This window comes from Chelonia mydas, chromosome 3 (assembly GCF_015237465.2).
Source record: "Chelonia mydas isolate rCheMyd1 chromosome 3, rCheMyd1.pri.v2, whole genome shotgun sequence".
Classification (NCBI taxonomy): Eukaryota; Metazoa; Chordata; order Testudines; family Cheloniidae; genus Chelonia; species Chelonia mydas.
In genome coordinates this window covers 11123584-11139369 of record NC_057851.1, presented here as the reverse complement: position 1 = coordinate 11139369, position 15786 = coordinate 11123584, and the positions used below count along the sequence as shown (strand labels likewise).

The 15786-nt window shown below is 43.2% G+C and overlaps 1 protein-coding gene across 6 annotated transcripts in view; it reads right to left on the bottom strand.

Annotated features, from left to right (window-relative positions):
- PKHD1 (PKHD1 ciliary IPT domain containing fibrocystin/polyductin) overlaps window positions 1–15786 on the bottom strand; it is a 363852-nt gene that overhangs the window by 115180 nt on the left and 232886 nt on the right. For all 6 annotated transcript variants that reach the window (XR_006289317.1, XM_043542122.1, XM_037893881.2 and 3 more), the window contains exon 52: window positions 9460–9597. Coding sequence is in view for 5 of the 6 variants with exons in the window: in XM_043542122.1 (XP_043398057.1) it covers window positions 9460–9597 (138 nt within the window). In the remaining variant the exon portion in view is untranslated. The remainder of the gene's footprint in view (window positions 1–9459; window positions 9598–15786) is intronic.

Sequence of the window (15786 nt, the reverse complement as noted above, 5' to 3'; positions counted from 1 at the left end):
ATAGATCCTGTCAAACTATCTTGCCACCTTTTTTTCTTTTTGATGAGGTCACAAGTTTGGTTGATAAAGGTAATAGTGTTGATGTAATACACTTAGACTTGGTATCACAAGAGATTTTGAGTAAAATACTAGAAAGATATAAAATTAATAGGGCACAAATTAAATGGATTAAACACTGGCTAAATGATAGGTCTCAAAATGTAATGTAAATGGGAAATCATCATCAAAGAGGTGTGTTTCTAGTGGGGTCCTGCAGAGCCTGGTTGTTGACCCTATGCTATTTAATATTTTTATTAATGGCCTGGAAGAAAACATAAAATCATCACTGATAAAGTTTGCAGATGACACAAAAATTGGGGAAGTGGTAAATAATGAAGAGGATCAGTGGCAAAGACCAATCTGGATTGCTTGGTATGCTGGGTGAGAGCAAACAACATGCATTTTAAGATGGCTAAATGTAAATGTGTACATCTAGAAACAAACGATGTAGGCCATCTTTACAGGAGGTGGGACTCCATCCTGGGAAGCAGTGAATCTGAGAAAGATTTGAGGGTAGTGGTGGATAATTAGGTGAACATAAACTCCCTGTGCAACACAGTGGCCAAAAGGGCTAATGCGATCCTGGGATGCCTAACCATGGGAATCACAAGTAGGAGTAAAGAGGTTATTTTACCTCTGTATTTGGCACTGGTGCAACTGCTGCTGGAATACTGTCTCCTGTTTTGGTGGCCATCATTCAAGAAGGATGTTGATAAATTGTAGAGGGTACAGAGAAAAGCCACAGGAATAATTAAAGGATTAGAAAATATGCCTTATAGTGATTGATCTCCTTGAGTCTATCTATTTAGCTTAACAGAGAGAAGGTTACGGGGTGACTTGATTACAGTCTGTAAGTATCTACAATGGAACAAATATTTAATAATGGGCTCTTCAATCTAGCAAAAAAAAGATATAACATGCTCCAATGGCTGGAAGCTGAAGCTAGACAAATTGAGACTGGAAATAAGGTGTCATTTTTTTAACACAGAGAAATTAACCATTGGAACAATTTACCAAGGGTTGTGGTGGATTCTCTATCACTGGCAATATTAAAATCAAGATTGGATTAAAAAAAAATCTCTCAAAATTATTTTGGGGAAGATCTATGGCTTTTGTTATACAAGAGGTCAGATGAGATAATCACAGTGGTCCCTTCTGGCCTTGGAATCCATCAACTTTAAGAATGTGCTTATGTTCATCTTTAGCCATCAAAGCATTTAAGCACGTGCTTAACTTTAACTTCACATTGACTTCACTGCGATTAAGCATATACTGAAGTGCTTTGCTGAATTTGAGCTATAAAACAGACTTTATCCATGGGTTATGTACCCATGTTTAAAGTTAGAGGTCCTTGAAAATAGCCTATCTAAACTAAAACTAAACTGGTAAGGTTTGATAATACATGAAGCCCACACATAATATATTGAAACCTCATTAAAAATACTGAGAACACTTACTAGCCCTCCATATCCCATAGTTACAATGAAATTCCACATCAAGGTCCAAATGTGTGAGCTAATGGAGAACATCTCTGGCTGGGAAGCAGCAAAATATTAGAAGCTGTAAATACTTTAACCAGTTCTATGAAACTATGTTCTTGAAACCAATTTATGTCCAGCGCTGCCAGATTTATCATGCAAATTAAAATGAAAGAGAATAAACCATGTAGCATGCTTTGTAGTTTATCTTCCATGCAATGCATATCAATTAAGCAAAAAGAGTTTGTTCTACAAAAGCTAAATACAGCTAAATATCAAACCTAGCATGAGCCCTGGCCAACATTTTTTGGCACCTTATTTTCAGAGGTCTTGAGCACTCACAACTGCCACTGGAGATAGAGGTACTCAGTATCTGTGGCCTACCAGTAAAGACATGTGAATCTCATGAAGTTATCTGATCATGTTATGAGGTTAATTCTTACCTTATGGCTCTGGTACTTATATAACCCCCATTAGCATAGTATTTGAGCATCTCATGATACCCCAGGGAAGCAGGTATATACATTCACATGGGGAACTGTGGCATACAGAAACTAAGTAGCTTCCTTAAGGTCACATAGGAAGTCAAAGGCAGGGCTGGGAATTGAACCTGAGTCTCTCAAGTCTTTACTTAGCACTTTTAACCACTGGACCATCCTTTTTCTCCCTCCATCCACATGCTTTCTTTTCTGGTGTAATATTATCAGTTCTAAACCACTCCCCGTAAAATGCTCTTCCAGGCCAACAGAAAGATGTTAATAGAGCAGAAGAGAGGAAAATGTTCAGAAAATTTTGGTGTGTGATGTTGCTCTTATCTTGTGGTGATAAGTCTATACAGTAAACCGTATTCCAACTGTGACTTCATTTATTTCACCAAGGGTAGTTTACAGTCTCAGAAGAAAATGGCCTAGCACTAAACAGATACAAGGGAGGAAAAAGTAGGACAATTTGTGCCCTAGAGAAATATATGCAGAGTCCAGTAAAAGAGTTCAGCGTTCCTCTAAAATTAGAGATTAAATCAATTATGCAACAGAAAACCGCAGCAGATGTAGAATAAAACAAATCTGTGCAAAATTAGCCAGCCTGTTATGTTCTTTTCATATTTAAAAATTACAGTTTTGGTGGAATATATATATACAAGTGAGTGAGAGAGAGAGAGAGAGAGAAAACTTTGTATCCTAAAGAAACATTCCTCTTTAAGAGCCTTCAAAAAATTAATTAATTAGCAAATTCAAGGTTCCCTAGCAGTGCCAGACTGACATTCCTGGAGATTTATGTCCTCTGTGTATCACCTGTGCAGTACAGGAAGCACAATCTTCCTCCACTCTATAGCTAATGCATCTCTTACCTTTGCTGCTGGTCCTTCCTCTAGAGCAAGGAGGGAAGTCATTCTTTCATGGTCCAGTTAATCCTTGGCCTCTTTGCTGAGACCACCAATAACTGGTGTAAATTGGACCGTGACCAGAGATTCTTTTCAGAAAGGACAGCAGACAGACAACATATGACTACAACTTTCAGCCACTAAGGATCTAAGCCTAAAGCTTTGTATCCCATTCCTAAATCCCCCAAGTCATCCTTACTTCCTTGAATGATGTTCTCAGCCACTCTGAGACACCACATACCATGTTGGAGCCTTTCAGTTATTCCTCACCCATTACGAAATTTTTCTAACCACAGCCGTATCCCACCAAGTTGGGGATTTATAATTTTTGGTGAGATATTTTTTCCTGGTGATTATAAAATGTTTACCTTTATAAATGTGTGTGTGTGTAAACTGGTTGGCCAGCAAAAAATCATTGGAAAGGTCCATGTGAATACAACCAAATCTCAGCTTACTTTTTTTAAAAAAGAAGTACATTTCTAATGGTTGTGGAGAAAAGCTTGAAAGTGTGATCCCTAAATGCTCCAATTCCAGAAGGGATACTTTAAAAAGAACCCAAAATGAATGTCTTTAAACCATGATTCTTAAGCCATCCTCATAATTTTTAATACTATGTGTTCCCAACACTATAACACTTGTCAACTCTGCAGGGGTGTTGGGAGGACTGATCTGTTATGTCTGTACAGTGTTCTGAAAGACCACAGTGTTAAGGATCATTGTAATAATTCACCCACGTGGGTAAGTATTTGCAGGCTCAGGAGATCAGGATTAGCATGCATGTGAGAGATGGTGTTAACTGATCAACGGGGCCCAGTGAAGGCACATCGTTTCACTCAAGCACTTTTTGACTATGGGACTGTCCTCACTACCCAGTTAACCTGTGAGATTGGCACCCGGGTATTGACCACTGCAAAGCCCTATCTACATTACTATGTCCTCACTGTTTTTGCACTTGCCCATGTGTGCCTGGGGACATATCCCATGATTCTTTGTGAGGAGATGCTCTAGGATTCTGTCCCAGTCACTTGTGGGAGAACTGGTCAGTTCTTTGTGGGACTTGCGAGAAGGGCATTGGAGGATTATCAGCACTCGAGTGATTTTGCTTGGGTCCTCACTTTGATGTGGGCAGGTTCCAGCCCCAGTGAAAGCAGAGCCCCAGTTCTAACCCATCCTCCCATCTGGGTAAGGTAGCTCAAAGCACCTCCTAATTCAGGTCAGAGACTTTTCTGTTTGGATGGTAGCGAGGGTCGACTAAACCCAGGTGAAAGCCTGGCTCAAATGTGCAGTGAAGAATCCTTGCTATGGAAAGCCTAGTTAAAACAACGCAGGGCTGAGCAGAGAAAAAGCCAGTTGCACTCTCTCTTGGGCCTATTTGCAGACTGCAACCTGGACCTTATTTTGCCGTTTGGCTTGAAAAGTACTTTCCATTGTTGTCACATTTCAGTGTGATTCTAGCTATGGTTGCTGACATTGTTTTGTTTTCCATAATAAGCCCTATCAATTCTTTCCCAGAATTGTTGGTGTCTCCCTTTTCTTTGCAGCACTGCTGCACAGCAGGGGTTGTAAAAGGAAGCCAAGTAATGTCTTGTGCTTAGAACTTTTTGCGTTCCATGTGCAAGAGTATTTTGCAGAATTAAGCGTAGTGGCCACACCTGTCAGTCTGATGTGTTATCTGAATCCAGGCCTTCTTGGATTTTATTGGGTCAGCTATTTGTGAACTCTGGTCAATGGACACTCAGTCTGCAGAATATTTACTGGTGGTCAACAAAGAGTTGACTTGTCACATAGTGCTGGCTTCTTTTTCTCCTTTCCAGTTGCTTCATCAGATGTCCAGGCTCTTCACTGTAGAGAAGAGCCCAGAAGCCTGAAAAAGCAGCTGAAAACAGGGAGGAGCCAGACAGCTGCCTATGTGCAAAGTACTCCACTTAGGAAGGGACAATCTATCAGTTGCACACACACAAAATGGGAAATGACTGCCTAGGCAGGAGTACGGCAGAAAGGGGTCTGGCGGTCATAGTGGATCACAAGCTAAATATGAGTCAACAGTGTAACACTGTTGCAAAAAAAAAGCAAACATTATTCTGGGATGTATTAGCCGGAGTGTTGTAAGCAAGACACGAGAAGTAATTCTTCTGCTCTACTCCACACTGATTAGGCCTCAACTGTGTCCAATTCTGGGAGGGACACATTTCAGAAAAGATGTGGACAAATTGGAGAAAATCCAGAGAAGAGCAACAAACATGATTTTAAAGGTCTAGAAAACATGACCTATGAGGAAGATTGAAAAAAATTGGGTTTGTTTAGTCTGGAGAAGAGAAGACTGAGAGGGGACATGATAACAGTTCTCAAGTACATAAAAGGTTGTTACAAGGAGAAGGGAGAAAAATTGTTCTTCTTAACCTCTAAGGAAAGGACAAGAAGCAATGGGCTTAAATTGTATCAAGGCAGGTTTAGGTTGGACATTAGGAAAAACTTTCTAACTGTCAGGTAGTTAAGCACTGGAATAAATTGCCTAGGGAGGTTGTGGGATCTCCGTCACTGGAGATTTTTAAGGGCAGGTTAGACAAGCACCTGTTAGGGATGGACTAGATAATACTTAGTCCTGCCATGAGTGCAGGGGGCAGGACTAGATGACCTCTCAAGTCCATGCCAGTCCTACAATTCTATAAATAGCTTCCTCCATGGACCAGTGCCACCAGTGGAACTGGAGCTGCTAGCTGCTAGTGGGAGATGAATATCCAGGGGAACGTAAAAGAAGGAAATGATATGGCCAGGCAGTGTGCCCAGGAGGAAAGGAACCAAGCGACAGGGTGAAAGCAAGGACCAAAAGTGAGGGAAAGGGGGAGATGAACTATAGAATCGCAGCAGATCGTGTTATTAGTTTTTTTTTTCAAAAGCGACAAAACACTCATCACATTAACATGAGCTAGAAATGCATTAAATAGTTTCTTACTATTTCTTCTCTGTGTAAGCAGCTGCCCTAGTTACCACAAGGATATTACATGACTGCACGTGGGCTAGGAAGTGGGCTCATGAGACAATCTCTCATGGTCCACACTACAAAGAAGTTTGAGAACTTCAAGACTGCCTGTGCAGTAGAGCGGAGTCACGCATCCCTCAGATGTCCTGACTGCATCCCGGAGGCTGGGTGCTAATCAGCTATACCACATGGTCTGACATGTCATATTGCCTAATCATCCCATGAACCTTTGCTAAGTGCCAATTGGGAAAACAATAAAGCGGGATATTACTCTATTTGATTTTTTCCAATTATATAAATAATATGGAAGTTGGCGCATTACGGTTTTCACACCAAAAACAACAGAGACTTCAGAAATGTCTGGTGCTTCATCTCCAGGCAGTCAAGTCATGAGTTAATAATGACCTTAGGCATCTTGCCCAGAATGAGAGACAAGACTGACAAGCAGCCATCACTAGAGCCAAGACAATATGTGACAAGTCTGAGATTAAAAAAGTCTATTTAGGTAATTATTCAGTGAGCGGTGTTGCCCTGTTTTACTCTGGTGTGACAGGCAAAACCAGATAGCCTGCCAGTAATGAACAGCTGAGTACTACAGAGTTCAAAAAGGATTTCAATGAGCCCATCATGAAGGAAATAACTTCAGCATTTTGGTGTTTCCTTATCAGAGATGTGTGAAACCTGGTGGCTTTGCTCAGGGATGGAATTCACTTTTTTTTTTTTCCAGTTTCATTCCACTGAGATTTGAACCTCAGTCCTGAGTTTTGGGTCAAAACGAACCCAGTAATCCCAAAGTGAAACGTAGCAGAAACTGCTGAGAAGTTGAGGCCAACATTTTTGAGTGTCTCCTTCTGACACTGACTTGCTAGTTCCATTTGCAAGTCACCTCACTTCGCTGAGCCTCAGTCCCCCTAGCTGCAAACTAGGAATGATGATAATTTCCTACTTCATACCACATGGATGCTGTAAGGTGTAACTAAACAATGTTTCTAAAGTATTATGTGACCATCATTGAACCAGGGAAATCCAGAGCTACAGGTCTAAACCCAGTAGCTGGTAGCTGTACCAGATTGTATCCCCCGTGAATCAGGTACAGAGGGGACTCACAGCACACGTTGACCAGTGGATTACACTGTACATAAAAGCAAAATGTTAGTAAGGCCCATCAGAGAAGTCTCAGGAGTTCTGTGCTCTTAGCCCTGACATGCATCTCTTTATGCCATGTAGCCTCTAGGAGGCACAGACTCATCTAAAATTCACATCCCTGTTTCATTTCAAGCTAAAGTTTTGCCATAATTGTTGGAATATCGTTGATGTTTCAGAAACTCTGAAATCTTCCTTTTTTTCTTGCAAAGAATATTTCTCCTATCTGTATTCCTACTCTCACTCCTGTGCTTTAATCAACCTTCTCCCAAATAAAAGAACCGGTGCTCTAATGTACAGCAAAGCTCAACTAAGCATTACTTATAGACTACAGAATTATGATCCTGAGGTTAAATATGCCGGACTGAGAACTACGAAATCTGGGCCCAAGGTCCTATTCCTGGCTCTGCCCTAGAATGTTTGTATAGTCTGGGAAAGTCATATAGCCACTCTGGGTATGTCTACACTGCAACTAGACACCCCTGGCTGGTTTGTCCAGCTGACCTGGGCTTGCAGTGCTCAGGATAAGAGGCTGTTTAATTGTGGTGTAGACGTTCAGGCTTGGGCTGGAGCCCTGGCTCTAGGCCCCTGTGAGGTGGCGGCCTGAATGTCTACACTGCAATTAAACAACTCCACAAGCCTTAGCCCCACAAACTGAATCTGCTAGCCCAGGCCAGTCGCAGGTATCTAACTGCAGCATAGACATACCCTCTGAGCATCAGATTCCCCATCTGTAAAACAGAGTCAATGATATTTCGTCAATAATGGCTGCACTGGAAGCAGGACACTGAGAAGTTACATTGGAGAGAGCGTGTTGGTATGTGGATCAGATGGTGTCAATTTCAGATCCTACTTAGGCATCACTCAGTGCTGATGTCCACATCTATTAACTTTGTTTACTAAACTGTCTCATTATCTGTTTTGTGTCAGGATTTCTTCAGGGTGTGGTGGAATAGGACAGATGGGCTGAAAAACCTTCCTTTGGGCATGGAATACACACGATTGGACAGATGGGCTCCAAGAAGCTGCCTTCAGGCCTGGAACACGTGGGAAGAGAAGGGGGGGATATCCTCTCCTGTTTTTACAGCCAAGTGTAAAAGCCAATGGAGAACGCTGTGGGCAAAATGAAGAATGTGTATCCAGCTACCCCCTTTACAGCAGAAACTGGAACAAGAATCTTTCTCCAGAAGGTGCTGTCCAAAGAATCTACAGGTGTAGCTAGCTACCTGTTTGGCTATTAATGCCAGCATTTCTCCATGGCTATATGCTTAAGGGGAGTTTATGTAGCAATGAAGCACATCAATATTTCAAAATAAGTGTTTTTTAGGCAGCAGAGCACACTTATTTTCCTAATATATATATTTAAACTGCAAAAAGATGGGAACAATAAACTGTTAAGAATATGTAAAGGTACACTGACCTCCATTGTTACCTGTAAAGCCTTTTTTCAAAGCAAAACTAAAGGCAATAAAATATCTCTTTTGCTAAAGCTTATTAACTTGCCAGTCCCCTGAGATTAACAACAAAGAAATTCCAGGGTGGACTTCACAGGAATGTGATTACTCAAATAAATTATCATTTTAAAGTTCATAAAACCAATCTTGAGAAAGGGCAGGGAGTGACCAACACACTGATCTGAGCATCCAAATGATTCCTGTAAGTAAAAAAAAATCCCGGCTTTATGTAGCTTCATGTTTGAAGAGAATTATGGGAGTAATTACTTTTCTGGGGAAAGGCATTGGTTTCTTCATTGTGAATAGCAGGTAACAGACCCAGTGACATTGGAGACACTTTTGGCATAAGAACTAGCTCCCCATACTATATTCCCCAAGAGTCCCTGCACCCCTCTATTCTGAGGTACTGGCAGAACATTCCAGCTAGACCAGTTTTATGTCAGATCAGGATTTCTATGCCTTGTGGGAAAACTTAGTTGTCTTCTTGAGTTGGTGTTAAAGGCCCTCCATGCCACTTACTTAAGTGCTATTGACTTCAACTTTAAGCACACGATGTTAGGGATTGCTCCCACATCTAGGATGACTCAGTCTTTGCCTTGAAGCACTTGCAATCCAAGAAAACAAGTGCCAAAGGAAGTGCAGGGAGATAGATACAATCCACATGCGTGGGTTTTATACACATTGAGTAAAATCCTGGCCCCAGTGAAATCAATGGGAGTTTTACCAGCTTTTCACTACTTATATACATTTAGTTCTTAAGTATGCGTTAGCTGTGTTAGATTTTCTCCTCACCCGACCCATTCTAAACTGGCCTTTTTCTTGTATGCATTACAGAAAAAGCAACAACCTGTTTGATTATCAGGCCTAGCATCACCACGAATGATCTCATAGTATTTGTCATTAATTCTTGGGGTTTTTTAAAATCAACAAATAAAACAAAATCCTAGCTTTAAGAACACCCTCTGGTCATTATTTCTCTCTTACCCACTTTCAGTTCACCACCTGCAATCACTATACAGGTGGCACTAAGGACATTGCTGGAGCTGACTGGGAATTCCAGAGTCCCCAGAACATAGAGACCTCTCAGAGGAGGAAGAGTTGTATCCACAAGGATGGTCCTGTCTGAAAAAAGAGGAGAGAGAGAGAGCAACGTCAATATACCGACACTGTGATGTGAAGATGGAAAATGAGGGGAAAGCTCTAGAGATCATGGCCACTTAAGCATGTGCTTAACTTTAAATTTTGCTTGACAAATTCAGACTGGAAATAAAGTGTAAATTTTGAATATTGAGAGTCATTCATCATTGGAACAACTTACCATGGGTCATGACGTTCCGCACCAACTGGCCATTTTTAAAATAAGAGATTGGATATTTTTCTAAAAGATATAGGTCTGTAAAAGTCGTAATATTACAACAAAAACACTTCAAAAACAGACTCCAATGAGAGACAGCTGAATTGGAATTAATTTGCAAACTGCACACCGTTAAATTAGGCTTGAATAAAGACTGGGAGTGGATGGGTCATTACACAAAGTAAAACTATTTCCCCATGTTTATTTCCCTCTCCCCCCCCCCACCACTGTTACTCTCACCTTCTTGTCAACTGTTGGAAATGATTATCTGATTATCACTACAAAAGGTTTTTCTCTCCTGCTGATAATAGCTCACCTTAATTGATCGCTCTTGTTATAGTGTGTATGGCAACACCCATTTTTTCATGTTCTCTGTATATATATATATTCCTACTGTATTTTCCACTGCATGCATCCGATGAAGTGAGTTTTAGCCCACGAAAGCTTATGCTCAAATAAATTTGTTAGGCTCTAAGGTGCCACAAGTACTCCTCGTTCTTTTTGAAATAAAGAATTCAACCATGTGGACCCATATTGACCCCAACTTAGGTCATGAGCAGAGGTCAGACCTTGAGACCTACAACAAATTGTCTATAAATTGAGCCAGTGGAGTAACTACTACTACTAGTAGTAGGCTGTTATCCTGCATGTGAACCAGCCACTAGACGAGTGTGAGATACACACTTTGACAGTGTTTCACAGCAACTTGCTGACAACAGAGAATGGTGAGACTCAGGGTTCCTGGATCCAGTTCCAGGTTCTGGAGGGGAGCGTTCTCTAATGGTTGCAATCTCATCTAACTCTGGGCCCCAAAGCTGGACCCCATCGTCCTCTCCTCCTATGCGCTCACCAGCTCCTGACTCCTCCCTGCTACTCCACAATGCCCAAATCCGCTGAATATTGACCCACACCCCTATCTTCCTATCTACCCCTCTAGTTACTGCCTCTATTTGCCCCCCATCCCATCTCCTGACCCCTCCCACTCTGCTCCATCCAATATCCACCCCACCCCACCTCCCCACCCCTCCCACTCTGCTTCCATACAACCTCCACCCCACCCCAGCTCCTGTCCCTTCCCTTCTGCTCCCATCCAACCTCCACCCCATCCCAGCTTCTGACCCCTTCCTCTCTGCTTCCATACAACCTCCTCCCCATTCCAGTTCCTGACCCCTGTCCCTCTGCTCGCATCGAACCTCCATCGCACCGCAGATCCTGAGCCCTGTCCCTCTGCTTCCTTCCATCCTCCACCCCACCTCAGCTCCTGCCCATCCTACTCTGCTCCCATCAAACTCCCACCCTGCCTCCTGACCTCTCCCCCTCTGCTCCAATCTGACCTCCATCCCACCCCAGCTCATCTCCCTCCCCCTCAGCTCCCAGCCAATATCCACCCCACCCCAGCTCCTGAACCCTCTCCCTCTGCTGCTATATCCCCCCAACTTCTGCCTGCCTTCCCCCTCTTTTTTTCCACATTCCCACCCTCTATCCCCACCCTTCACTCCCCAACAGTTGCATCCAGTTGTTGCCTCCTTGCTGCCTGGGCATTAGCAGGAGGAGCCTTGAGAAGGCGGGGGAGGGGATCTCTCTGCTCTCAGTTCTTGAGCCTGCAACCACAGCAGCCCCTTGCTGCCCAGACAGGCAATTGCACTGAAAGTCATCTTCAGTCCCTGCAGCCCTGGGCTGGAGCATGCTCAGCACAGATGAAATCTCCAGTGAATTTAGCTGCCAAACTGGAACAAGTCTCTATTGAGCTTGTGAGCAGAGGCTCACAACTTGGGCAAATTTAGGAAAAATTTAACTGGGATGGCAAAACAACTGTGTTCAAGGCCCTTTCAATGAGGGACAGGGTCCTATCCCTGAAGAGCTAACTGTCATAATCAGTCGGAAAAAACACAATACCGAGTGAAACAAAGCAGAGGGAAGAGGATAAGGGGGGAGATATTGTTAGAATGGAAATGGCTTATATGAGGAAATCACTGCTCAAGAATATGAGAAAATGCTGCAGTTGACAAAGGCCGCAAGTATAGTCATCAAGCATAGGGCGAAACATTTTTACAAGAAGAAGAAAGAGAGCTCCTAGGCATAACATTTATATGTCAAGTTTAAGCCTGGAACAGATTTTTGGGGGTTTTTTTGCTGAGTTGCACATCCTTAGAAATAAGGGCTTATAAATGAAACACTGATTGCTCTGTAAGTAGAGAGTTTCATGCATGTGACACGAGAATAATAATGGGAGGGAGAAATTCTGACCTGCGCTGACCTGATGTGGTTTCATGGGTGCAACTGAGAGCACGTTCAGTGGATGTGTGAGGAGACAGACATATATTCTGCAGAAACAGCAGGGGGCTCCATTGTAGAGTTAATCTCCTTCCACACTTGAGGAGAAAAAGGAACTGATGGGTAGAAGACTGTTACCACATGTGATACATTCCTTGTGGCACATACCTAACTGCTTCATATGAGCAGCTCTGCAGATTACACAGTGAGGTGACTAGTCAGTGCCTAAAATCAGTGACTTTAGGTCAGATGGCTCAATGAAATTTATCTCCAGACAAAGGAGAAACTGCATTTGTTTTATCCCTTCCCCCAAGAAATTCACATTGCCACAAGCAACTGCATTAAGAAAATAATTCAAATCTAAGAGGGCTACCTTTCATTTTATGTGTACTTCCTGCAGACAAAAGCTCACAGCCTTAACGTTCGGGCGTACAACGCTGAGAATTCGCTAATGACTCCAGCAATGACATCAAATGCCTTTGATCAACCCCATTGCTATATAAAACACCATAGCATGTCATTGAATGGAAATCAGCCACAACAGACACGCTATTATATGAGAGACAGTACTCCAGCATTCATCTCTTCAAACAGAAAAAGTTCAAAGAAAATCAAAATCAGAACATGAATAAGAGAGTGGATTCCACCACTAAAAAAAAGAAAAGAAAAAAAGGCCAGGGGCTACATGATATCATATCTAGACCTTTCAAACCATTGCCTAGAATTATAACACGTTCTCCTTCCACCCAATATGCAATGTGTCATACTGAAAACCCATCAACCAAAGTATGGGAAATCTCAGCATTTGAGGAGCTAATGCACTCCATGATCTGGCCTGGAACGAAGACGACTGCTGTTTGCTGATGGAATGGTATGAATCAACTCACCATTCATGCTTTCCAGTGTTGTGCGATTGGTTTTTAAATGTGGGAGTCCCAATTTAGGCAATGAGCCTGATTTGCAAGCCTTATTCATGTGATTAGTCCTTATGTGATGGGCACTATCTTGGCTAAAACACCAGAGACTGAACCAGAGAATGCCAGAGGTAAAATAACAAGCTGATAAACTCAAGCTACTCTATCTACATAGCCTCGATCACCACAGCAACTCATAATCATTAATGGAATTAGTTTCACAACACCCCTCTGATGAAGAGAAGCACTAATATCCACATTGGGAATAGAGGCACAGGGAGCCTAAGCAACTTGTCCTAAGCTACACAGAAAGTCAATGGTGGAACAAGCAATTGAACCCAGGTTTTCTAAGACCTAGGTTAGCATCCTAACCACTAGACCATCTTTCCTCTCATACCAAAGCACTCCCTCTGGGACTGTAACAGCCTCATATCCTCTGCAGCTTGGGCATAGAAGGGGACCCATAACACACACCCTCACCAGTGAGCTACCCTTGCATGAATAGTCCCACTAAAATTATCATTACAGGTGAAATCCACCCCATGCAGGAGTTTTGGATGATCAGTAAAGGTTGTCTCTCTTCTAGCCTGGAGCTCATTTATATCCTTTTGGACTAAAACCAAAGAATGCTTCTCATGGGAGACTTCAATCACCCTGACATCTGCTGGGAGAACAATACAGCAGAGCACAGACAATCCAGGAAGTTTTTGGAGAGTGTTGCGGACAACTTCCTGGTGCAAGTGCTGGAGGAACCAACTAGGGGCCATGCTCTTCTTGACCTTCTGCTCATAAACAGGGAAGAATTGGTAGGGGAAGTAGAAGTGGGTGGCAACCTGGGCAGCAGTAACCATGAGATGGTCAAGTTCAGGATCCTGACAAAAGGAAGAAAGGAGAGCAGCAGAATACTGCCCCTGGACTTCAGAAAAGCAGACTTTGACTCCCTTAGGGCACTGATGGGCAGGATCCCCTGGGTGACTAATATGTGGGGGAAGGAGTCCAGGAGAACTGGCTGTATTTTAAAGAAGCCTTATTGAGGGTGCAGGAACAAACCATCCTGGTGTGCAGAAAGAATAGCAAATATGGAAGGCGACCAGCTTGGCTTAAAAGTGAAATCGTCAATGAGCTTAAACACAAAAAAGGAAGCTTACAAGAAATGGAAACTTGGACAGATGACTAGGGAGGAGTATAAAAATATTGCTCTAGCATGCAGGGATGTAATCAGGAAGTCCAAAGCACAATTGGAGTTGCAGTTAGCAAGGGATGTGAAAGGCAACGAGAAGGGTTTCTACAGGTATGTTAGCAACAAGAAGAAGGTCGGGAAAAATGTGGAACCCTTACTGAATGGGGGAGGCAACCTAGTGACAGATGATGTGGAAAAAGCTGAAGTACTCTTCAATCTTCACAGACAAGGTCAGCTCCCAGACTGCTGCACTGCGCAGCACAGTATGGGGATGAGGTGAGCAGCCCTCAGTGGTGAAAGAACAGGTTAAGGACTATTTAGAAAAGCTGGACACACACAAGTCCATGGGGCCGGATGCAATGCATCCAGCGGTGCTGAGGGTGTTGGCTGATGTGATTGCAGAGCCATTGGCCGTTATCTTTGAAAACTCGTAGCGGCCAGGGGAGGTCACGGACTATTGCAAAAAGGCAAATGTAGTGCCCATCTTTAAAAAAGGGAAGAAGGAGAATCCAGGGAACTACAAACCGGTCAGCCCCACCTCAGTCCCTGGAAAAATCCTCAAGGAATCAATTTTGAAGCACTTGGAGGAGAGGAAGGTGATCAGGAACAGTCAACATGGATTCACCAAGGGCAAGGCATGCCTGACCAACCTGATTGCCTTCTATGATGAGATAACTGGCCCTGTGGATATGGGGAAAGTGGTGGATGTGATATACCTTGACTTTAGCAAAGCTTTTGATACGGTCTCCCACAGTATTCTTGCCAGCAAGTTAAAGAAGTATGGATTGGATGAATGGACTTTAAGGTGGATAGAAAGCTGGCTAGATCATCAGGCTCAATGGGTAGTGATCAATGACTCTATGTCTAGTTGGCAGCCAGTATCAAGCAGAGTGCCCCAGGGATCGGTCCTGGGGCTGGTTTTGTTCAACTTCTTCATTAATGATCTGGACGATGGGATGGATTGCACTCTCAGCAAGTTCGCGGATGACACGAAGCTGGGGGGAGAGGTAAATATGCTGGAGGGTAGGGATAGGGTCCAGAGTGACCTAGACAAATTGGAGGATTGGGCCAAAAGACATTTGATGAGGTTCAACAAGGACAAGAGTCCTGCACTTAGGATGGAAGAATCCCATGCACTGCTGCTGGCTGGGGACTGACTGGCTAACCGGAAGTTCTGCAGAAAAGGACCTGGGGATTACAGTGGATGAGAAGCTGGATATGAGTTAACAGTGAGTGTGCCCTTCTTGCCAAGAAGGTTAACGGTACATTGAGCTGCATTAGTAGAAACATTGCCAGCAGATCGAGGGAAGTGATTATTTCCCTCTATTCAGCACTGGTTAGGCCAGTTTTGGGCTCCCCATTACAGAAAGGACAAATTGGAGAGAGTCCAGCAGAGGGCAACAAAAATTATTAGGGGGCTGGGGCACATGATTTATGAGGAGAGGATGAGGGAGCTGGGCTTGGTTAGTCTGCAGAAGAGAAGAGTGAGGGGGCATTTGATAGCAGCCTTCAACTTGCTGAAGGGGGGTTCCAAAGAGGATGGAGCTAGGCTGTTCTCAGTGGTGGCAGATGACAGAACAAGGAACAAG